The sequence below is a fragment of the Alexandromys fortis genome, unplaced genomic scaffold (assembly GCF_014885135.2).
Source record: "Alexandromys fortis isolate MF-2015 unplaced genomic scaffold, M_Fortis_MF-2015_v1.1 scaffold_17, whole genome shotgun sequence".
Classification (NCBI taxonomy): domain Eukaryota; kingdom Metazoa; phylum Chordata; class Mammalia; order Rodentia; family Cricetidae; genus Alexandromys; species Alexandromys fortis.
Window position 1 is genome coordinate 17571059 of NW_026067896.1, and position 25937 is coordinate 17596995.

At 41.6% G+C, this 25937-nt stretch overlaps 1 protein-coding gene across 1 annotated transcript in view; it reads right to left on the minus strand.

Moving 5' to 3' along the window:
* Positions 1 to 1601: 1601 nt before the first annotated feature.
* The window catches only part of Lars1 (leucyl-tRNA synthetase 1), a 52327-nt gene continuing 27991 nt past the window's right edge, over positions 1602 to 25937 (minus strand). The window contains exons 20-32 of the mRNA XM_050161975.1: positions 25598 to 25810; positions 24697 to 24754; positions 24230 to 24293; positions 18315 to 18498; positions 16542 to 16632; positions 15239 to 15379; positions 14307 to 14447; positions 13631 to 13741; positions 12398 to 12508; positions 10064 to 10168; positions 8824 to 8919; positions 7433 to 7565; positions 1602 to 1979 (exon numbers count right to left, since the gene is read on the minus strand). Of these exons, the coding sequence (XP_050017932.1) occupies positions 1774 to 1979; positions 7433 to 7565; positions 8824 to 8919; positions 10064 to 10168; positions 12398 to 12508; positions 13631 to 13741; positions 14307 to 14447; positions 15239 to 15379; positions 16542 to 16632; positions 18315 to 18498; positions 24230 to 24293; positions 24697 to 24754; positions 25598 to 25810 (1654 nt within the window). The 3' untranslated portion in view covers positions 1602 to 1773. The remainder of the gene's footprint in view (positions 1980 to 7432; positions 7566 to 8823; positions 8920 to 10063; positions 10169 to 12397; positions 12509 to 13630; positions 13742 to 14306; positions 14448 to 15238; positions 15380 to 16541; positions 16633 to 18314; positions 18499 to 24229; positions 24294 to 24696; positions 24755 to 25597; positions 25811 to 25937) is intronic.

Genomic DNA, 25937 nt, shown 5'->3' on the forward strand with positions numbered 1-25937 from the left:
CAGGACAGGCTCCAATGCTGCAGAGAAACCCTGTCTCGAAAAACAAAAACCAAAAAAAAAAGAATTCTCACAATATATTCAGGTTATGTTGTTAACTTCAAAACCAAAGTATAAAATAATTTTATATATAATTCTATGGAAAGATATTTATATATAATTTTAGAGAAAAATATTTCCTACTATATTAGAAAAAGGAAATTAAAACATAAATAAATTAATTGCTTCTTTTGGAAAGAGATATAGAAAACATAACCAAGAAATTAAATAATAATGTTTAGCTATTAAGTAGAAACACAGTGTGAGAGTTTTGTGAACGGATATAGCTTTGACTTTCAAGCCATGTATTTTACTTATTTCAAAAAGAAAAAGCAGCAGGCTGGAGCGATGGCTCAGCAGTTAAAAACTCATGTTTCTAGAGCTGGCTCCCAGTGGCCTTTCCCTCCTGCTCCAGGAAATGAAGCTGTCTTCTGGCCTCCAAGGGCACTGACGCACGTGCACATGCATAAACCCACACTCAGGGTGCACACAAGTGCACTGAGTTGAAAATAGAACAATTTTTTTTTAAGAAAACCATAAAGCTGGACATAAAAGAACAACAAATGGTATAATTAAAACCACATATAGAGCTGGGCATGGTGGTGCCTGCCTTTAATCCCAACACACAGGAGGCAGAGGCAGGAGGATCTCTGTGAGTTTGCAGCCAGCCTGATCTATAGGGTGATTTCCGGGACAGTCAGAGCTACACAGAGAAACTCTCTCGAAAAACAAAACAAAAAGCAACTGATGGAAAAGCAGATACAGACATCTGTCCCCTAATCTCCATGTACACACCATGGTACAAATACCCCCTCCACATACAGACACACACCACACATAGACACACAATAATAAGAGTAAATTGAAAAACAAAAATGTTTCCTTGGGATCCATAACTGCTAGTCTAGCTCAGGTTCAGGGGCAGATCACGTCTCACGGGAATAAAGCAAAGAGTGACAGCAAAACACCCAGTGTCCTCTTCTGTCTGGCACATGAGCATGTGCACAGAGTTCTGCACACATCCACACACATCCACTACACACATGCTCACATCACACTCATAAAAGAAATGGAACTAGCCCACTCACTACAGTCTTTTCCTTTTCTTTTTGCATGTTTGTTTCAAGACAGACCAGGTTTCTCTATGTAGCCTTATCTGTACTGGAACTCACTCTGTAGACCAGGCTGTCCTGGAACCAGAGATCCTCCTGCCTCTGCCTCCTGAGTTCTGAGATTAAAGGCGTGTGCCACCACTGCCTGTCATCTAAACAATTATGTTATCAAGAGCTGTGATGCTCCTTAACCTGCATAAACAGTAAAAAGCATAATTCATAAAAGGGACACACCAACAAGAGGGCACAGTGGACATGCTCAGAATCCCAGCATTCAGGAAATTGAGTCAAGAGGCCAGCCTGGGCTACAGTGAGACCCTTTCTGAAACATAAAACACAGACCCAAAAAGGGGACATCCTGACACTTTTGTGTTAAGATTAAAAATTCCTAGGAAACAGAATTATTTGTTAAAAATAATATAGTGCAAACCATTTCTCTCAGAGGCCCAAAGGTGAAAAAAAATGCAAAGTTTATTAGATTTAGAAATCAAAGATGAATTGGTATAATTATGATTACATAAAGAATCCAGCAGTTAGAAATGAAGTCTATTTAGATCTAGCTTGAGAGTCTCAGGGCAGAAGTAACTTAGAAACCACATTAACTCTCCAATTTGCACGAGTTTTCTCAGTGAACCAGATAGATCATTGTGTCGCCAATATCCGTGCGTAGCCCGTTCTCAGTGAGGTGAACTTTCTTGCTCTCTAGGTCCACGTGGAAAACGGCTCTCTCAGAAATGAGCGTCTTCTCACTGTGTTCCCTCCCAAGGACCGGAACGCGTCGAGGCCCCAGCAGAGGGTCATCAAACCGCATCAGTTTCACTTTGGAAAGATCTATAGCAAAAGAGGTCACCAACATGAGTATCTGCATATAGTCACTGACACAATCTCATAACACCCAAACACAGGCATTTTCATCAGATTCTTAGGACCTGGCCTCAGAAGCAAAGCTAGCATCTTGTAAACTTCATCCCCTCCCAGCTTTATACCTGAACCAAACAGTCAGAGCATCTGTGTAACACACCTGAACACCAAACCAAGAGGGAAGAAGAACAGTGTTCTTTTTTAAGTGCTAACCTACGGTTTACATCACCTTTACATGCTTCACCAAGCCTCTGGTGCTCTGGACGCACTCTGCTGGTGAAGGACCTTCTCTGAGCTATTTTTGGAGGAGTCATGATCATTGTGAAAAGCAGGACTACCTATTTCTTCTGTTGTTCAAGAGACAAGAAGTGCTTATAGCACAAGCTGGTGAGAACCAGGAAGAGAAGGGGGGCAGAGAGAGGGGCAAGTTTGAGATGAGCTTTAATCTGACTGGCATCCGGTCTACTGATGTGCAACCTCGTAATCCAGCTCCTCACAAACAAACAAACAAACAAAAGCACCAAACAGCAACCCAAAATCAAACAAGCACTTAATCCTATGGATAAATTTATGATTCAACAATCTAATCAAAAAATTTATTTAAGCAACTCTGAGACTTTCAACATCAAACAATTTACTTGTATATGGGGGGGGGGGCACTGACACAAATGCTCGTCCTGGATCTATGTCATTCCGAGCAGTGTGGTCAGCTATGCTTCACCTGCCCCTCCCCAAATGACATTTCCTACATTATTTCCAAGCTTTTCTAAAATAGATCACTGGGTGGTCTACATCCCCTCATGGCGTCTCAAGAGGACAAAGCTTAGCTCTATAAGGGATAAGAGATCAAAGAAGACATTAATGCGGCTGGCAGTCATACCCACAGTACAAGTCTTCCAGGCATTCTGCTCTCTCTGGGAAACAAAGACTGAAAGGCAGCAAGTTTAGAGAAGAGCTCTCGGGGCTTACAGAGCAATTACCTGCATCTGCCATAAAAGCAAACCCTGCCTGCGAGTGTTCCGAGCTTCTGCTCCAAGACAGAGCGCAAGCCCTGAAACCTAAAACAGGAGAGACAGCAGTCTTCCGCAAGCCTTCATCTTGTTTGGGCGGATATAATCCATGGTAACAGCTATTGCAGTTTCACCGGTACATCAGTGGCACCAAATATTTTGCTATAGAAACTGTAACAAGTTCTGCCAGCAGGTTTTATACATTCACTGCAGCTCTCTCTCACAGTCTCCCCTCATCATTTCAACCAATTCTAATTCGAACTATTTCAAAGAAACCTTAACACTCAATCAGCCTTCTAAATGACAAAACGCATTTGCTTTGATGTTTTGCCATGTGGTTCATTACTGCCAATAAATTCGTAGGGTTTTCTTAGTGGCCTTCCTATCTATTCTTATCCTAGATCTCTCTCATCACTGAAATGTTGAAATTTAAGCCTGCAACTACACAAGATTTAAGGCACTTAGAGAAAAGATAAGAGCGATTGAAAGTCCCTGAGGACTGGTAATATGAAATGGAGTCTCTCACCTCCGAGTTATTAGTTCATATGTGGCATAGGTGTGAGTGATTTAAAGTCATTATCATCAAGAGTTGCTCAGTGGCCTTTGTGGAGGGAAATGATGGTTTGAGCTGAGTTTCTCCCAGCCCTCGATCATAATCATCCTCAATACAATTGGCACTAATTGGACTGCTCGCTGGCTAGTGCAGCAGACAGACTATGAAGTGTGTTATTGAATTGAACTGTTTTTCTATCCTACATACTCAATATGCTCAGCCCTCATACATATCAAAGGCACATGAAGGCCCATGGAAAGTATCGAGGTCAGATCCCTTCTGGTGATTCTCACACAAATATCAATTTCGAACTTCGCTAATACATCTATCCATTTTCCAAATTTATAGCAGCTACTAACACCAAACTTAAAACTGTGATTCACACTCACTGGATATATTCATAGCTTGTAAAATATAGAGATAAGAACGATATCAGAGGCTCCATGAGAAGAGGCAACAAATAGACAGTAATGCCAGCACAGTTCTGAGGAACCCAGTCAGTGCACTGAGTACCTTTAATAGGAATGCTGATTTAACATCTTTAAAAAAAATTGCCAGGCAGCGATGGTGCACAACTTTAATTCCAGCACTCAGAAGGCAAAGGCAGGCTAATCTGAATTCAAGGCTAGCCTGCTCTATAGAGCAAGTTCCTGGGTGGTCAGGGCTATACAGAGAAACCCTGCCTGGAAACCCCCCTCCAAAAAAATAAATAAAATTTATTACATTTATTTATTTTGTGAATCTTTGTGTATGCATGCCATAGCACACATGTGTAATTCAGACAACAATTAAGTTTTTCTTCTTCCATGACAAGATAGGGACCAAGGTCATCAGCTTAACAAGTGCCATAGCTCACCGAGGCATCTCATCGCCCCCAATTTAACACTTCGCAATACAATTTTCAATGCAGAAACACATCCTCTAGTATACCACAACCTCATAGTAAGATCCCACGAGTTCCCGCAAATATCGGTTTTCTTTAAAAGCCATTCTAATGGCTTTAAGGACTATGCGTTCTTCCTGTTAGAAAGTTTGCTGAAGACTGAACAATAGCAATACAAATATGAAGAGACAGAACATGGCTTCCTAGATATTCATACTTTCAAATTTTCAAGTCCTGCTTGTTTGCTCCAAAGGCATATGGACCATTCTGTGGTATTTCACCGGGAAATAAACGCCTATATGAGCTAGAGAGATGACTCAATGACTAAGACACTTGTTGATCTTGCAGAAGACCCAGGTTCAGTTCCCAGCACCACAATCACCTGTAACTCCAGTTACAGGAGATCTGACACCTCTTTCTGGCCTCCATGGACACCTTCACTCACACTGTGCACATCCATACACTCAGACACATACATACACACATAAAATAAAGAACAAATCTTTAAGAACATGGGTGAATCCTGGAAAACTCTGTGTGTGTGTGTGTGTGTGTGTGTGTGTGTGTGTGTGTAGTATATGCATGTATGCGGGTGAACTCATATGTGTATGTGAAGGTCGATGCTGAGTGTCTTCCTCTGTTACTCTCCACCTTATTATTTATTAAGAACCTGGAGCTTGCTGTTTCAGCTGGACTGGCTGGCTACCTGAATGCCATCTGTCTCCCCGCATCCCCTCAGCTTTGGAGTTATGGCACATGTCACTGCACCTGGCTGGTTTTCTTAGATTTGGAATATTGGTGCTGGGATCCAAACCCAGGCCTCACATCTGTGCAATAAGCACTTTACAGACTGAACTGGCGTCCCATGTCAGCCCATGGGAGACATTTTGCTTAGTTAAAGGAAAACTGCTGCTGGGCAAAGTAGCCCATGCCTGTAGTTGCAGCTACTCAGGAGGCCAGGGAGCAAACTGCTTCAGTCAGGTCAGAGCTAGACAAGAGAAATCATATCTTTACACACACACACACACACACACACACACACACACACACACGCTTACTAATACAACATATCGAATCTTTAAAATAAAAGACCAATACTACTTCTGTGAAGTACCTAGAATAGGTGGGACGGTTAAGAATGGTGAAAAAGGACTAGAAGGAAACAGGAAGAAGCAACAAGTTACCCAAACTAACACATTTTTGATTGCTATCAAAAAGAAAAGAGGGCCAGCAAGATGGCTCTGCAGGTACAGGTGTGCACAAACCCGATGACCGAAGTCTGACAAGCTGCCCTCCGACCTACATGTATGTGCAATGCACATACGTAACAAGTAAAAGTCATTAAAAATGAGATCTAACTCAACGGGAGATCCCTTGCCTAGCATGTACAAGAACCTAGATTCAAACCTAGCACTGCAAAGAAATAAATATATAAAATTAAATAAGAAGACCAATCCTGGGGGCACACATTTGTAATTCCAGCAGTTAGGAACTGCCACAGGTTCAAAGCCAGCCTGGTCTACATGGCGAGTTTCAAATCATCTAAGGCTTCACAGTAAGAGTCTGTCTGAAAATACACAATGAGGGAGAAGAGATGGGAGAAATGGGAGAGACAGATATCACCTAAGAGATGAACATCAACATTAGTCAGTCTTTATAATCCTGAAGAAAAGTCCTTGAGACACACTAAGCTGCCTCTCATGTCCACTCCTGGACCTGGCTAGAGTGATGGGTCATTTTCACTAACCTGACAGCATTAAAAATCAGGGGAGCACAAATCTGGATATGTAAGGGCATTTCCATAGACGTTCAGCTGAGGAGAGAAGTCCGACTCTGAACGTGGGTGGCACTGGCCCATGGACTCGGGTCCCAGGCTGACTCAGGAGAACAGAGGGAAGACAGCTGAGCATCAAAGGCTCTCCCGCCTGCTTCCTGACAGTAAATGTACTGTGTGACCAACACTTCAAGATCCTGGGCAATAGCCAAGTGCTAGCCTCACCGCCAGGTCTTGGCCACTATCCTCTACACCCTCAAACTGGGAGTCAGAATCAGTCTTTCCTCTCTTAGGTTGCTTCTTGTCAGGTACTTTTTCATAGCAACAAGAAAACTAACGAATACACTGGGTACTGAAAAGGGAGGCCACAGCACTCAAGAGGCAGAGGCGGGCAGATCTCTGTGAGTTTCAGGAAATCTGGTCTTCATAGCAGGTCTCAGGCCAGCCAGGGTTGCATAGTAAGACCTTCAGGGGAGGGGAGAGGGTGTTTATATTGAATTTAATCACAGAACATATACTCCTAATCTAGATCAGAAATTGAGATTGTATATGTATTTTGCCTAGAGAAACACAGTTTAAAAGAAAAAAAAACAGAAGCTTTGGAACCCAACAGTTTGAATTCTAGGCTTGAGATTTTCCAGCTGAGTAAATTTCCCTTTGTGAGCTTCCATTCCACTATCTATACAAGGGGTTGATGATGATGATGATGATGATACTTATGTTGAATTTGTAAAAGGGTCAATAAGCTAATGAATGGAGGATCTCAAAACCTCATTCTAAACCACGGAGAAACCCTCTCTCAAAAAACCAAAAAAAAAAAAAAAAAAAAAACCTCATTCTAATTCTCCTCTTTCCCTAGGAAGAGACCCAGCTGGACAACTGAGTCTAGAATAGTAAGGGTATATGTTCCTAATTTTGAATTACCTCTAAAAGACATAAATCACTTGTAATTTAGAACCAGACAGGATACTGAAAAAAAAATCCAATTCAGAGTACTCAGGACATTGAAAGAGAACCAGCTTGGCATTTACGTGACACAAAGTTACCAAACTACCTAAGCCCAAACAAGACCAAAAAAATCTAGGTTTCCAGTTTGGGGCTCAATTATCTTCCCACAGTGTTACACAGCTGTCGGAAGAGCTCTTTCTGTCCCTTCCACTTACAACTCATCAATACATAGGAGCTTCAAGGGAAAGATATTACCTTTGATTCCTCGGTCCATTTTCATTAAGCGTCTGATTATGGAATCACAGCTGTCTCCTTGCCTGACATCGATTCTGGTTGAGAAGTGGCCATTGGACGGCTGGGGATTTACTAGGAAGATTGACACACCAGGCTAGGAGAGGAAAGATAAAAGTTATGACACACTAAACTTGAATACTGCCAAAAATAAGGGCAATCTCTACTATATTTTCAATACCCACTAAAGACTTAGAAATATTCTGCATAAAATCATGACAAGACACGACAGAAAAACTGGGTGAGCTCATGTTTCCACCCAGAGGCCTTGGGAAACAGACTACAGCTGCATGTACCAACCCTGCTGACAGACGGCAACAATAACAGCATTTTCTCTACATGACTACCATCGCTTGTTCAACCTCTCCACTGCAGGTCAGGCACCGGAAGAAACACTTTATAGATATGGCTTCCATCCCCCAAGGGAACATGACAGCTCTATAAAAAACACTATTTACTCATGGCTGTTTTATTTACCAAATGGCTGTACTTCTGCAAGCCACACTGCGAGACGATGAGAGAATTATCACAAAACAAACTCAGAAGGTCTCCATGAATGTGATCACCCTATTCTTCCCAAATAAACCACTATTCTCAATTAAATATGGTCAAAGGAACAACATTCCTAAGTGCTCTATTAGGATATTACGGAGTCATAATTGTAGTCCAAATCTGAATGGATACTTGGAGGCTGAATACAATCTGTAAGACTTTAACACTTCTACCAAAAATTAAGAGGTAGGAGGCAATTCTAGCATTAAGTTGATGAACCTGCCTGGTCTAAACCAAAAAGCAAAAAGCTTGCACAACAGCTAACTACTCAGAAGAGCACATTTGAAAGCTTTGTCACTGTTTAAAAGTCTTACCCTTTTTTTTCATTCTTTGAGTAAAAATCAGGTTCAGAGCTGGGAGGGGGTGAACATGCCTTTAATCCCAACACTCGGGAGGCAGAGGCAGGCAGAACTCTTTAAGTTTGAGGCTAACCTGGACTACAGAGTGAGTTCCAGGACAACCAAGGCTATGCAGAGAAACCATTTCTCAAAAAAAAAAAAAAAAAAAAAAAAAATACTTAAAAAATAAAAAAAAAAAAAAAAAAAAAAAAAAAAAAAAACCAACAAAACAAAATAAAACAAAAAACCCAGGTTCAGAACATCTTACTTTGTTTTTTAAAACTACAAATAATAAACAATACTACCACACAATATAACCAGTACCGCACAAGCCAGAGCAACAGAACACCTACGTTCTGCCCCATTTCTAACCCTTCAGATTCACTTCCTTCCACCTATGAACAACGGGTGCTGCTCTTGTCTAGGCCTAAGAGCCAATGATTCAATAAGGCTTCTTCAACTTACTTCTGTTCTGAAAACATTAAGCGGCTTCCCAGGACAACAGTCTTCCCTGACTTTATCTTCTGCTTCAGAGGCAAACTTGACTTCTATATGTTCTAGCTAAATGGATGGGAAAATGAAAGTCATGAGTAGCACTTAGTATGACAAATTAATCACCACTTCATTTCATTCATCTCGGCTTCTCCACTTAATATGAAATGATCTGTAAATTTTCTTTTTTTTTCCTTATAAATGTTAAATGAAATCTACAATCTGTTATCAACATTCATTTTAGCTGTTTCACGGCATTGTTCTTTACACAATTGTGTGTCACTTTCTATACCGGAATCGGGCTCTACCCGCCAGCATGAAAGGTTCCACCTAGACAACAGAAGCTCCAAAGTTTATCATTTCAGATGCCACATAAGCAGAAGAATAACTCAGTAATATAACACACTGCAGATTTCTGAATAGATGACCCTGAGGTGTGTGCCTACTGTCCACATGAAAAGGACCGAAAGGAGTTTCTGACCTACAAAAAGGTGCATGTGTGTATACATACATACATACATATAAGCATTTAGAGATATACACAATACAGACATCTACTAATCCTGGACTTCATGATCCATAGGCCTAACCAGCATAAGGCCTGGGGTCAATCACCGGTGGCAAGTACGCAGGGATAACGAATAAAACAAATCCTCCGTAGAACTCATCTTCAGCTCTGTGGTCCTGAAACAGTCCTCAGTCGCTCTAAACCTGTGCGGTTTCAGTGTCTTCATTATCATTAGAACCACATTCTGAGTCTTCCAGCGGTATTCTAAAGCAAATTAGTTTTCCTTTTGCCTCAGCTACAGGAAGGCATTTTTAGATTCTGTGTAAGCTGTGACTGAGAATGGACCGGGACCACAGATGATAATTAAGTCAATTCTGTAACTCTGAGATCTGAAACTGGGACAATAACACGTGCATGGATTCTCCTAAGTGCTTTAAAGATAATCCAGAGAGAATCCCGAGCTACACGCAGCCCATGTTTTACATATAAGGTAACTGATAAATGAGTAAGGTGACAGATCATTCTTTCTGTGACTTTTATATCCACTCATCTACTTTCATCTGAAAAACATTTAATTATATATTTAGTAAAAGTTCTAAAGATTGAACATGGTGTTTATGAAACATATCCTAACAGGCTGTAGAGTTGGACTGTAGTTTTATAGGAAACCACAGTAATTAGCTAGACAATTCCTGGCCCTCTTACCTCGAGAGAATTGGTTAGGTAGGTTATATTCTCCATAAGTACTGCCTGTTCATCAAATTCCAACTGTAAATCCAAGACTCGCGGCCCTTTCTTCTCCATATTTTCCTAAGAGCCAAATGATTTTGAAAAAAAAAATCATATTAAAAACATGCTTAAAAGAATCTGTCATTAAGTAATCAATCATTGATAAGAAATGTTTACATTTCATCAGGTAAAGGAAAGGCTTTTGACTCAATCGGTTTCCCTTATCTATGTTTGCTTGTTAAAGAAATTACCTGCTCAAAATAATTGCCATGTAAAATAAGAGTTAAAGAAGTACTGAAAACACTAGAAGGTATGGGATTTTCAGGCATTGAAATTAAACACGGTTTTAAAACTGTGCTTTTAGATGACTTATTGCACAAACCACAGAAATCAAAGAAATTTATGAAAAAATCTCTTTAGCTAATATTTTTTTAATTTTCCAAGAAAACAAATATTAAAAATCCCAAAGATATGCCTGCAAAGCTTAAAGAAAAACTGACGCTATCATACTATCTCGGTATTTAGATAATCTTGTCATATTCAAAAAACAATTTCTTATGCTTCACTTTCTTCAACATTAAATACTTGCTACTCAAAACATAACCTTAGTGATCCTACTTAGTAAGTACAACTCCAGCTGTGTAACACAATGTGTTAGCTTCCTGGGAAAGTGGCCCCACATGATTCTACTGTCCTCTGTTTTAGGTTACCGACTGCAGTCGATCAGTGCCTTTATACAGGGAATGTGAGTTACTGGCCTGTGTGCACTGCAGGTGCCCACCTGTCCTTCCCCCATAGGGACACAGCACAAAGGCAGGGGCCAGTGCTGCTCTAGCTTCCCAACCCTCAGAACCACAAGACAAAGGAACTCCTAGTGTCCATACAAATGGGTAGGATGCTTGCCTAACATGGACAAAGCACTACATTTAACTGCCAACATCACAAAAAGAGAAAGGAAAAAAATTTATCCAGTCTGTAGTAACCTGTTATGCAGAAAAAGATGGACTAAGAGATCACCTAAGTTCTGTTTCCTTTCCTACAAAAGTACTAGAAAGGCAATTTCTTTGGAAACGGGCTCTTGTGTAGCCCTGGATGGTTTTGGGTCCTTGAAATTCTTATCCCCCTGGGTCCACCTCACAAGTACTGGAATTATAGGTGTTCACCATCGCATTTGGTTTAATGTGGTGCCTGGGATCAAACCCAGACCTATGGACATGGTAAGCAAGCTCTCTACCACATGGCCACATACCCAGCCCAAGAAAGCCATTCTCTTATTCTCACATCATCGATCACTTCAACATTTGCAAACTACTCATGTTTTGCTTGGCAAATCAAAAATATTATTTAAGAATATATTACTTCTGGAAGTGGACACATGCCTTTAATCCCAGCATACAGGAGTAAGAGGCAGGAGAATCTCTTAGTTTGAGGTCAGCCTGGTCTACAAAGCAAGTTCTGGGATAGCAAGGACTATACAGAGAAACCCTGTCTCAGATTAAAAGAGAGAGAGAGGAGTAGGAGAGAAAGAGAGAGGCAGAAGCAGGCAGGAGATCTCTGTGAGCTTGAGGCCAGTCTGATCTATATAGAGTTCTAGGCTAGCAAGGACTACATGGTGAGACCCTGTATCAAAAGAATTAATTAAAATATAAAAGAAAGGGGCTGGAGAGATGGCTCAGAGGTTAAGAGCATTGCCTGCTCTACCAAAGGTCCTGAGTTCAATTCCCAGCAACCACATGGTGGCTTACAACCATCTGTAATGGGGTCTAGTGCCCTCTTCTGGCCAGCAGGCATACACACAGACAGAATATTGTATACATAATAAATAAATAAATATTTAAAAAAATAAAAAAAGAAAAGAAAAATCTAATACTGAGATCCTAAAGAACTCAACTCTTTCATAACAAAGAACTCACTAGCCTACTGCTCTAACCGCTAACCTGAATGTAGCCATTGTCACTGCAATGCATGCAGCTCAGCTAACCCACAGAAATGGAGACATGTCAAAGGGATCCACTGAGCCCAAAGAACACACTTCTTCCCAAAATCGGAAAGGGAGAAGGGGAGAGCACAGGAATAAGTCAGTGCAGCAACTCTAAGCCTAATTTTCTTCTGGAATACATATTTCAATATTTTCAGCAACCCTGCAGGTAAATTCAAAATCTGACTGTTCATGTCTCACAACCACTGACCTAGAGTGCTATTTTAGCATGTCACTAGGGGAAGACTGTGAAGACTCTTCCCTTTCCCTCTTCTAGCCTAGCTAACCATTTCTCAAATGGTCACAGCTATCAAAGGTCCACACTCACTTACCTTAATCATGGCAACAAACGGCATAACTTTCTTCATATATTTCTTCAGTTCTGGCAAATTGCCTAGTTCACAAGCAATGACTTTGTTATCAGGCAATTTCCCACCGTTGGCCTAAAAATGGGAGCAGGAGAGGAGTGTAAAGAGAAGCGCTTAAAAGATGATACGAGACCACAGGTCTGCCTGCAGGCACTGTGCCAGCTGCAGAAGGCTGCTGCTGGAGGAGCTGCTCAGCCCAGCACCATGAAGGGTAAGTTCAGTGGCTGATGCAGAAAGACCCTCGCTTCTGAACAGAGGCTTGGGAAACACACGTGCAGTGCACTGAATATTCTTCACCTTTCCTAATGTAAGCAGCCCCTCCTGGTAAAAGACTGATGCTCTCCAGTTCAAAGACCTTCATTTTACCGGTCAAGTTAAAATGGAAAGCAATACATTTCATACACAAAACATTGTATATGAAGACTTCGGGGGAGACTTTTCCCCATAATTAAGTGTGTGAGTATGTGTGTGTGTGTGTGTGTGTCTGTCTGTGTGCACATAAAAGCAGGTGCCCATGGATCTGAGAAGCATCAAATCCCCCTGGAGCTACAATTGCAGGCAGCTGTGATCTGCCTGACATAAGTACAAAGAACCAAACTCAGATCCTCAGCAAGAGCCATCTCTCTAGCCCTGAAATATGACTGCTTTTGAATACTCTCCTGTAGGGGGAAGAAAGATTCCCTTGTTTCTGAGGTCAAAAATAATATCATTTCTATCTATTCAAAATAACAACAACAAAAAAACACAGTTGTCATAGATCACCAATGGACAAGCATGTATATGGTGCACAGACATATATACATGCAGGCAACAACTTAAAATAATAAACTATACGTATTATAATCATACAGATAAAAATATTAAGAAGAAAGAAAGAAAAGTAGGGGCAAGAGCAGTAGCACACCTTTAATCCCAACACTCAGGAGGCAGATGGCGGGGCCTCTGTAAGCAACTGGCTGATCGGGAGGATAAGCTATAGTATAGAGATGTTGGAGGACTGAGGAAATCGAATAGAGAGGAACAGGAAGAGAAAAGGGGGGGCAGAGGAAAATTTCCAGGGCTTTTGGATTGGAGCAAGCATGGAGAACAGGGTCAGCCAATCACCGACTCTGTCCTGATTCGGGTGGCTTTCCTGGCACAGTGGATTGACAATGAGAACAATCCTCCCGCAAAAGTAGTAAGGGAACTCAACATCACCTCAAAGTGGCTTCGCAGGACGGACAGGGTGACGTGCTGCCAGAGAGGGTAGTTCTTTGCCACGTAGATAGTGCAGTGGGAGGGCCTCTGTGGTGGCTGCTTGTCAGTCTTCTGCACAGGAGAAGAAAAAATACATTGGTTCTTATGTAAACCAAAGACGAGAACACTCAGTGCCTAGACAACCACCGTAAATGCATCCTTCAGACCCTTAACAGCTAAAACATACATGCTACAAACCCTTAAGCAGTTAGAACATACATCCTTCAAACCCTTAGGAGTTTATAAAAACATACATTCTTCAGACCCTTAAGCAACTGGAATATGTACGTTTCAGATTCTTAGCAGTGAGAATATACATGCTCCAGAGCTATGTCCACAGTATACGCAGCAGTACCCATTTTAATCACTAGTTTGCTATCTAACCACATACTGTAAGAAATGATCTTTTTTAAAAACTGGGCTAGAGAAATGGCTTGGCAGTTGGGAGCACCGGCTGCTCTTCCAGAAGACTTGGGTTCAATTCCCAGCACCTACATGGCAACTCACAACTGTCAGTAACTCCAGTTCCAGGATAGCCAACACCCTCACAAAGGTATACATGCAGGCCAAAACACCAATCACATAAAAGAAATAAATTATTTAAAAAAAAAAAAAACTGTTTAGAGGTTGACTTCACCTTTCCTTTAGCTGGCATCATATAATTCTTGAGCCGTAACCTAAGGTCATGTGCTACTTCCATGAGATACTGTGAAGAACGGATCAAGGATTCATCCACGGGGCCTGCCACAGGCCATGAGGCATTCATAATTGAATCAGGCTTAAAAAAAAAAAAGGATTGAGTGAGATTAAACAACACTTGCTTTCCAGGCCTTGCTTACAGTTTCACACCACGGCTACCATCTGGAATTGTGTGCCCTGAGTTCAAACCTGACTACACATAGCACACTTCTACAGTCCCTGATCTAATGTTCCCTGGAATTCAAGCTGTGAAGTCTGACTCTACATTCTTAATTAGCATCCATTTGTACAAGCATATTAATACCCACACACATATGCTCACTTTCAAAGAAAATTATGTAATGTTAATTTGCCTAAATTTAATCATTATTATATAAATTATGCATGCTCTCGGTTTTTATCCTATTAATACGTCCAACACTAACAGTATGGCTATTCGGCATATAGATCCCTAGCACAGTTCCACGCATGCTCACAGACTGAGAAGCACAAACGCATGGCTAAGGAGGCTGGAGAGGAACATGAATCAGAGCAATCTACTGATCTGCAAGCCTAGGAGATTACTGAATTTATCTTCACACTATGAATGTGATATAGCATCCTTGACACGCAGCCCTATATATCCCAGGAGTTTTATATAAAACAAGAGCATTTATGTAAACATACCCTTATAGCTTTGTTCATAATCACCTCATTCTGTTATTTCCAGCTCTCTCTAAAGAATTTCCACCTTTTTAACCATTGGAAGAACAATGTTACACATGCATTCGAATGTACATCTGAACATACACACATGCAGATGGGAATTAAATAGTAGACAACATGCATACGACCACATTGTTAACATTTAAAACCCAGCGATGTACATACCTTTCCCAGCAGTGTCCAGACGTGCTCACACAAATGTGGACAGACTGGAGCCAGAAGGATTGTCTGAACTTCAATAAACCGAAACACAAGCTCTCTGTGCATCCCTTCTGTGGCCAGTTCACGGTATTTATCTTTCGCAGCCTATACAAAATTTCAAATGGTTTATCACTGTCATCATCTTCTTTAAAACAAAGACAAAATATTCAGTTTCTTGGTTTTAATGCATTAAGTCTTATTCTTTTTAAAAATTCCATAATAAGTTATTATAAAAGTTTCACTTTATTTTTAAAACTCTACAGTATAAAAACAATATTTTATCCAGAGAATATTATGTCTTTATATTAATGATTCTCAAGAAAGAAGGCTGGAAATGTAGCTGAGTAGCAAGAATGCATGCCTAGCACATGTGAGGCCCTGGGTTTAAAATAAATCAAAAAATTGCTTCAATTTTCTTGACTGCAAGAAAAATAAAGAACAAAAGTCTCAGAATTTTGCTTGTCTACCTGGTTTAGAGTCTGCAACAGAACGTTCCAGTGCACCCTAAGCTTGCATTACCTCTATTTTTACAACCACACTCTTTGATCCAGGCTAACTTCAAACTCACAGCTATCCTCCTGCCTTAGTCTCCCAAATACTGGGAATATGGGCATTAGTCCTCTATGTTCATTTTTTTTTAAGGCATTTTAAGGCATGTTTATGTCAGTGAGGCATAAAGCTAGGTCTCTGAGCTGTTTTATAAGGTCGGGCTTTGAGCAGTGCCCAGAGCAACACTAATATAAAGGGCTATGAAGGCAGGATTTCTACACTCAGCACTTGGCCTTATTTAACCACATCTCTGAAAACCAAGTTACATAAATCCCAATGTGACATTTTACAAAACTGATTGAGTTACATGTGGCCCTTGAAATGTCAAACTTGGAAAAATACTGACACCTTGTGGCAAAACTCAGAAAGCATTTGCTTTTATGTTTATGGCAATTAATTATACTTTTGTCTTCGTATTTATCAATTTACAATGCTTTTGTGTATCAGGGCATGGTGGTACAGACCTAAGTGGAGGCAGGAGGACTTCCTAACGCTCATGGGTAAAATAAGAGCAGAAATTCCTATACTAGGAAGATGTCACAGACACAACGTCAAAGAAAGCTACTTTAAAACCACAGTTATCAGAACACTTAGAAAACTCACTGAAAAGATTTTTAGTCTGTGCTTTGGGCGTGCAATTATCTCATAGCAAGAAGAAAAAGGAGGAAATATATCATATTAATGCTGACATGTTTTAGAGACCAAAATAATAGCATACCTGAAACTCAAAAAAACCTGTTTTCAAAGCTTCTTTAAACATCATCTTTTCATAGTTTTGATCTGTTTTTATAATTCCTGCATTCATTTCACTATTGAATAGGGAAAGAAAATCTATTCAGTTTAAAGACAACTACGTATTTTATGAATTTTTAAATATTGTATATTTATGTTTACATAATGTATTTATATGACAGACCTGTACTTATATTATATATATGTATATTTATATAAAATATATAAGTATTACATAGATCGATAACCAGCAAAATCAGTAAGAGACCAAAAACATTACAAATTGCTCAGTACAAGGGCCCAAGGGGACGGCTCAGTAAGTAAAGTGTGTTCTCATGCCATACAAGCATGACAACTTAAACTCAGATGCTCAGGGCTCAACTAAAGCCAGATGATGCAGTGCCTGTCTGTAATATCAGTGCATCAAGGTGAGACGGGAGGCTGAGACAGGAGAATCCCAGGAAGCCCCCAGTCCAGCTAGTGTGGTATACACAAGATGGAAAGCAAGGACCAACGCCTGAGGTTGTTCTCTCTCTCTCTCACACACACACACACACACATACATACACACACACACACACAGAGGTGGGGGGGGACACATGTGAGCTTTTAAAATTTGGGGCTTTAAAAAGAATTGTCCAATATAAAACTACTTTGTCCTCTTTAAAACTGTAGTCTGTCAGGGGCTGGAGAGATGGCTCAGTGGTTAAGAGCATTGCCTGCTCCTCCAAAGGTCCTGAGTTCAATTCCCAGCAACCACATGGTGGCTCACAACCATCTATAATGAGATCTGGTGCCCTCTTCTAGCATACAAACATACATGGAAAGAATGTTGTATACATAATAAATAAATAAATCTTAAAAAAAAAAACTGTAGTCTGTCTACCCACTTGTATGCAGTGTCGGCTTTCACTATCCAGAGCTCCTATTTATAATAACACACCTAGCAGTATTGTTGTTGTTGTTATTTGTTAAGTTTCTTGGTAGAGCTGGGCATGGTGGCCTGTGATTCAGGTACTTGAGAGGCTGAGGCAGGGCTGTATATGTTCAAGGTCAGCCTAGGGTAGTGTGAGACCCTGTCTCCCCAAATACTTCCTCATTGCAATCACTGTTAATGCTCCTTAAACACACTATGAAAAATGCATACTAAGGCGGTAGCCAGGATTTACTGGTGTTAAGTAATAGTTACAAGCTATTAGGAAACACCTCTCTCATCACCCCAGATTCAGTTTGACCTGATCTGGCCCTGACCTGTTTCATGCCTTTAAATATACTGCACTTCCCAAGGATTATATGTGTTTTCTCTTTTCCCTGCAAGACTACTATCTATTTATTCAAGAAACCCAGAATTCCCAGTCTCCCTGAATCCTCTTTACACCTACTACTGAATTCCCAGTTAGAAAGTGCTCTGTCCACCCAGGAAGTCTTACTCATCACTCCCAACACAAGGCCACCAAATGTCTTAACTGTTTTTAAAGGTATTTCTCCTTTTTTTCTTAGTCTGTTTTTCCTGTCACCATTTGATGCTACTGTAATGGGAGAGCAATGTTATGCAGAGGTTTTGGAGATACAGACAAATTCATATCCCAAGTTTCCTATTACTACATCAAGGCATTTAACGAAATAATTGCTGAGTCTCAATTTCCTCATCCCCAAGGCTGACCAGATACACTGTTAGCACATGACGTTGCTCTGAGGCTAGACACCCTGAAAACCAGGACTACACAACTCCCATGGCACAGTGCTGGCCCAGGATTACCTGGCAAACACACGATCATTGAACGAGTTGGCAGGTCCACTTCTGAGGCTGTCGCAGTTGGCGAGCATTTCTTTGACCCACTCTACCCATGTGTACAAACGGAGGATACCTGCATCTGCCATGGCTTCCACAAAATTGGCGTCTTCAACAGTGTCACCAGCATCAGCCAGAGCCAGGCGCATGCCTGAAATAAAACAAAGTCAGTCACTTGAAAGCATGGTTACTGACTGGGTGGTGGTGGTGCACACCTTTAATCCCGGCACTCAGGCGGCAGATGCAGGGGGATCTCTGAGTTTGAGGTCAGTCTGGTCTACAGAGCAAGTTCCAGGACATCCAATCCAGGGCTACACAGAGAAACCCTGTTTTGAAAAACCAAATGTGTGTGTGTGTGTGTTTACTGAAGGCCAGGCATGGTGGCAAATACCTGTAACCCCAGCATGTGGGAGTTAAAAGCAGACGCCCAAGGTCATCCTTAGCCACATAGAAAGCGTGAAGCCATCCCAAGCTATATGTGATACTGTCTCAAAAAAGACAAAACAAAACATACACTTACATTCTAGAAAAAAATATGCATCCACTTGGGTACACACTGAAATCCCTACATACAAATTAAAAAAATAATAAATGGAGACTGTAGAAATGGCTCAGCAGTTAAGAACACTGGCTGCTTTTCCAGAGGACCCAAGTTCAACTCCCAGCACTCACATGACAGCTCACAACTGTATGGAATCCAAGTCCAGCGTATCCAGCATCCTCACATACATGCAGGCAAAACACCAATGTACATAAAATAAAAATAAATTACTGAAAATAAGAAATCATAAATGTTATATATGACTGCCCTGGATCAACAGCAAAAATAAGATTCTCAACTATTTACAATACTCTGTGTCCTTTGTATCACATTTGTGTTATTTGTTTGAACACACTCAGAACACCGTTTTTCTCCCAGACATGCTGAGATGATAGTGGTACTGAGGCATGGTTCTTGTTAAGTGTAGTGAGACAAGCAACTGAGGCTGATCCTTCAGGGGTAAGAGAGTCTGTGGAAGGAATCCCAGGCCAGCAATCTTCATTTATGTGGTTGGGGTGGCATGCCTGCTTGATGAGTGGGGTCTATCACATGGAGATGCCCTGAAAACAGTTAAAGGTTTAGAGGACTTTTACAATCCTTGAGATTAGTGCACAAGGGTCAAGACTGTCAGCAAGCAGTTAAGATTACCTAGCTTCTGTTGTGTGTAGTTAGAAAAACATCTGAGGCCAAACAGAAAGTTGTTTGTTAGCATCCTGTGTTAGCCTCTGACTTGGCAAGTAAATTAGATAAACATGAGGATGAGATGAAGGTGCTGGCTTGCAGATTCTTTTTGTTTTAATAAAATTTATTTATTTTTATTTTATTTGCATTAGTGTTTTGCCTACATATATGTCTGGTGAGGGTGTCTGGTCAGATCTTGGAGTTACAGACAGTTGTTGGCTGCCATGGGGTGCTAGGAACTGAACCTGGGTACTGTGAACCCAGTTAAGAGTCAGTGCTCTTAACCGCTGAGCCATCTCTCCATAAGACAGGGCTTCTCTGTAGCCTTGGAGCCAGTCCTGTCCTGAACCTAGATCTTGTAGACCAGGTTGGCCTTGAACTCAGAGATCTGCCTGCCTCTGCCTTCCGAGTGCTGGAACAAAGAGCATGCGCCACAACTGCCCGGTGGCTTGTTGATTCTTAAGGCATAGGGGCCAGAAAAAAAAAAAAGTGAATACAAGTTAGATTTGTGATCAAAAGCTCTTCCTTGGATCCAAGAACTTTGAACCCATGGGAAGATTCAGAGTGGGGAGGAAGGGGAGAACATGGTAAAAAAGATAAAAGATACCCCTCAAGTCCAACCTTTAATAGAAAAAGAGATAATCTGTAATCCAGTGTATAGCTAGGGGCATTAACAATGGTCCAACACAAAAATATTAGTGATACCAGGAAATATTCAGCATTTGAACTTCTGGAATTAGAGAAGATTTTTAAAACAAGCAATGAAGGGGCCTGTCTCAGGCTGACTTGTGGGGTTGTGGGATGTAGAAATGGATGGATCAGTCTAACAGCTGTGGATACAGAAAAGCTGAGTGATGTAATTTCTCATCTCTTCTTAAGGAAAATACTGCATAACCCGTGACAGTGCGAGGGAAACTGGTCCCCAATGGCTGGCTTAAGAACACTTGGTTATCTCTGTCTGAAGTCTCCATAAATATCAGGGGTTAGAGGACCATAAGGAAGGGCAGGTACTATTGAGGGAACTAGGAATAAGAAAAACTGTGTTTGGGGCTGGAGAGATGGCTCAGTGGTTAAGAGCATTGCCTGCTCTTCCAAAGGTTCTGAGTTCAATTCCCAGCAACCACATGGTGGCTCACAACCCTCTGTAATGAGGTCTGGTGCCTTCTTCTGGCCTTCAGGCATACACACAGACAGAATATTGTATGCATAATAAATAAATAAATAATAAAAAAGAAAAGAAAAACTGTGTTTGGACCCCATTTCACTGGGCCAGAGAGAACTGTGTTCACAGACAAGTTAGAGAAAATGCTGACCCGGCAGGAACCTCAAGGATGTTATAGAGCTTTAACGGCTTCAGTCCTTTGGTGGTCAAAACCTTTATAAAGTAGGAAAGGCTCTGGCAGACGCTAGAGGAAATAAAGGAAAGGTAAAGCAGAAGGAAGAGGTCTGTCTGGGTGACTCAAGCACAAATGTGGCAAGATGTGTGCTGGAGCTGAAGTTCCTAGAAAAAAGTAAGAAGAGAGCCAAACTGTGTGCCAGTGAGCTTCTCAAAGGCTTTAAAGTCTGAGGAGCAGTACACAGAAGACTCCATGGTATAACAATACAAGTAAAGATGGTCAAGCCTGTCCCAGGGGTGGGTAATTATCCTCCCAGACTAGGGAAGGTTCATTGCCCTCCAGCAAAAGGGTATGCTAGGGGTGGAGATGGTTTGCTCAGTTTGCCCAGTCAAGAACGTCCCCAAGAGCCAGGAGTGGTGAACCAGGAGGCTGCAAGTCACTGTGCCCACCCAGGGCCACTCTTACCAAGGGAAGCAGCAGGTCCACAGGGGAAAGCAGGACCACATTCACCTTTCACCCTGAGTAAGTCTGAGTGGATTAAGTCAGGCCCAGAGAGTTTATCGGGTTTGGAGAAATGTAGGAAGGCTCCATGGATATGGAAACATAATGGCTCAGAGAGAGTAACTAGGGATTAGAGGGAGCTAATTAAATTAGCGCCTCCTATCTAAGCTTTCTACCCAACCTTGAACTGTGGAGGAAGCAACTGATACAAATGAATGGAACCTTTCCATGCTGTATCAGACCTTGCTGATGTCTGACTTCAGTATTTTTAGCTGTGAACCTCTGGGGTCACCTGACACTTGCTGAGAACAGAAGACAGGTTATCTTTTAACCCCACTACTTGCTATGGAATGGTGGTTCGGGATGCTGGCTTGTCCTGCTCAACTTCTGGGAAAGGTTTTGTTATCTAGATGACAATGCCAACCTCTAAGGTTCTGCAGATTTAGAAGCCATCAGAGAGACAACCAGTGCAAGGGTACTTCTAACTGCTCTGCAACCCAACTGGAGCTAGGTTAATTACAGGGGAAAAAATTCCAAAAGGTACCCTCTCCATGGGTAAAAAAGGACACCCCCAGGAGTCAGAAGGTTACTGAATAAAAACTCTAGTGCTAAGAGTGAGCTATGTTTCTATGAACTCTTGGCCAGGGGAGCCCCTGAGGCCCCACAAATCATAAAAGCTAAGTAGCTACCATTACTTCTGTTGGTTGTAGGCTAGGACTAGACTGTAAGATGCTGTTGCCAAAGACACCACATGTGTATCCTTTGGCTGCAGGACATGGGGAAATTAGCCAGGACTGACAGGAAACTCCTACCCAGCTGGCTGGCTGCTGTAGTTTCCGAGGGGGTCTATGGAGGCTGCTGGTGGAGCCTGTCACCAGGCCTCCTGTTTGGCTAAAATATCGCATGCCAGGCAGGATGTGCCTGTTTGTGCAACAGTGGCTCGGCAAGCATGGGTAAGACCAACGCCTTCCAGTCAGATTTAAGATCTACTCTAAAAGGGGAAATTCACATCTGGTACTGTAAGCCAGGACAAAACCTGCAGCTGGGAAGGTAGTAAGTCACAATGGGAAAGAAAATTCTATTGTTTTATTTGATGGCTGTTGTATGCCTTCTATACATGCGCGTTCACACCCACAGACCACTGGTGCCGCTGCTGAGAACAAGTGACTGCTACTGTGACATGTGGCCTATTTCTTCGTCATAGGTGAACATCTACAGTCACCCCCTCCCAGGCTCAGGGACCACTGCCAAGAGGAAACAGAAAGAACATTAAGAGCTGGAGGAGGGTGTGGAGGTTGTGAACAGTTTCTTGTGAGATTGAAACATTCTATCCTAAAGAGAAACTCTTTAAACAGGAATGTGAACAACTCAAAGTAGCTTCAGGAAGTCCCTAAAACTGACCAGATTCACTAGGCCCCTCCCTGCCAGAGTAAACAAGAAAAGCTGAGAGCCACAATCAGACAGACTGAAGCTGAGCTGCAAACAAGGCTCTCATAGGAGAAAAGCTGCACAGAAGACTCTGAGACCAGATACTGTCTGGAAGAGGTTTGGACCACCTGGAAAGGACACTCCAGCCTGTTGAGCCGTGCAGGCTGTGTACTGTGCTTCATGTTCCCAGCCAGGGTGGGCTTTGGTGATAGAGCTGTCTTTGAGTCATTTCTGCTCTATAAATAACCCAAATAAAACTTTGGTTCACCAAAGTCTGGTTTCTGTATTTTGAAATATAGAAGGTATCCATATTTTGGTTTGTCATGGGATCCCTGTCTAGGGTGAGCAGATGTGTGTGGTCTACCCAGGAAGTTTTGTCACACAAGCTACATTGAGGGACCCTGGACCACACAAACACTCTAGGCCAGGGAAGCCCTTCCACCCTCATTGATCAGGTAGTCAACCCTGAAATCAAATACAAAAAGTAACATCTCACAGACTAAGTAGGGTATATTTATATATTAAGAAATATGGACAGGGGATGGTAGTGCACGCCTTTAATTCCAGCACCTGGGAGGCAAAGGCAGGTAGACCTCTGAGAGTTCAAGGCTAGGCTGGTCTACAGAGTGTAGCCAGGGCTACACAGAGAAACCCTGTCTTGAAAAACAAAAGAAATATGTAGGTAACAACAACAAAAGAAAAAGAAGGTCATGAATGTAAGAGAAAGTAGGGTTAGGGTGTACATGGGAAGAGTTGTAGGGAGAACTTAGAAGGGAAAATGATGCAATAATATTTTAATTAAAAAAATAAAATATTTTAAGAAAAACTATAGGGCTGTCAAGATGGCTCCTTAGGTTAAGTGTTTGGCAGGTCTGATGACCCAAAAATCTCCAGAATACACATAAAAAAGCCAAATGTAGTAGAACCCATCTGTAAACCCAGAATTACCATGGGGAGATGAGAGGTGCAAAGAGGAGAATCACCCCAAGGTTGTTGGCCAGCTAGCCTGAAACATACAGAGAAACAAGAGAGATCCTGCTTTAAAGCAAGGTGGAGAGAAAATATCAGCTCCAAACATCTGTCATCTGTTCATTGTAGACAATGTCATGGGGAAAAAGTTGTCATGTGACCTACACATATGCACTACAGTACAAGTGTGCTCACACTCATATATGCGCCATACACAGATGCACAAAAAAATAAACATCTTTACGACTCTGAACATATTGAGCTTTTTCTTGAATAGATTATATCAGCAATTCTGCTGTTTTAATTTATATACTGTGCTGCTTACCCACAAAGAAAACATGTAAAAGCGAAAGAATAAACAACAATTTTAACCTATCTTCTGCAGCCCTATCTGAGTAACAGCAAGGATAAAAATGTATACTCACCATCAGCTGAAAATTTGTCAACAGCTTGGCTCAAAGTGAGGAAGTTGCCCGTAGATTTTGACATCTGAAAAAGAAAGCAGTATTCAAGCATTAATAAGAATATACATAAATGAGCTGGGCAGTGGTGGCATGCACCTTTAATCCCAGCTCTTGGGAGGCAGAGGCAGGTGGATCTCTGTGAGTTTGAGGGTAGAGTGAGACTTTCATGACCTTCAGCTATAGAGAAGCAGCATTTACAGCAGATTGAAAAAATGCTATATTCTAACAGGGTCTCACCATGAAGCCCTGGCAGGCCAGGAGCTCATAGAGAGCTACCATCTTTATAAAGATTTCTTTCCATTTTCATTTATGTATGTGTAAGGGTATGCTATTAGTCCTAAGGAGTTTAGGTAACTTTTCCTAACTCTAGTTCGTATTACTGTTTATTATCGTCCTCCTCGGCTGAAAAGCCTGGCCTGGAGCCTCACCTTCTCTGAGTTGAGCAGCAGGTGTCCATTTGCTCGCACAGCCACAGGCCACTTGTCACTTCACAGGCACATGTTGCAAAACAGAAAACAAAAAGAAAAACAGGATTATAGCTCCCCATGGTATCCTGAGGGAAATGCTAACAAGAAGCAGTTTGTTGAAACAAAGCCATGGCGCTACCATCGTAGGCAGCTTTTGCTTTGAAGGTCTAGGGCTCATCAACAAGGCTTGGCTCATCCCACAGAAGTCCTCCCTGTGCTGTGCTGCTGTTTTCAACAGGAAGCAATAGAAAAGAACCAAAGGATCATCTGTGAGTTATGAAAACAAAAATACTGCAACTGTTTTGAAACCATAGGCAGAGCTCAGGTATGAACACAGGAAGATCTTGAAAATAAGCTATTATGCAAAAAGAAAGAAGAACACATATACTGTGGTTACCTTTGCAAGAATACAAATATATAGCTAATTTCCAGAATATGCATAAATATTTGTTCCAAAATAAACCAGAAAACAGCCAGGCAATGGGAGCACACACCTTTAATCCCAGCACTTGGGCAGCAGAGGCAGGAGGAACTCTGTGAGTTCAGACCAGTCTGGCCTACAGAGTGAGCCCCAGGACAGTCAGGGCTGTAGCAGAGTAGAAGTACAACGGTGGGTGAAAGGTCATGAGCAGCCTTTTATCATCACACACTGCATTATGCACTCTCCAACCTGCCTGAAAACTGCTGCATGCCTGCACCAAGCAGATCACTATCCCTTTATGCCCGTCCAGGAAGAAGCACATTCCACATTAAGGCACACTGTGCAAATCCATCTAAGCCCTCCACAGCCATTCCTTAAGATACTCGAAGACGCCCTTATTGACCATCAAAAAACACAGCCCACACAGACTTGAGCACTCACCTCTGTTCCGGCCACATGGCCACATGGTTGTAAATATAATACGAAAGATGATTTGGAATCAGATCTTTGCCGGAGGCGCGAAGGTCCACTGGATACCAGAACTCAAACTCCTGCTTCAGCTGATCCAGCTTCTCCTTTGGGATCTGAGTCTTAGGAAATGGCGCATCCTTGAAGAACACATAATCCCAAACATCCTTAGTCATCTGCTGGGGTCTGCATTGGAATAAGGCAAACAAATGCACTATTATTTTGAAAGAGTCAGAATTTTCACCTAATCATCAATTGAAATTTTATTTTATTTATTTTTTTAATATTTATTTATTTATTATGTATACAATGT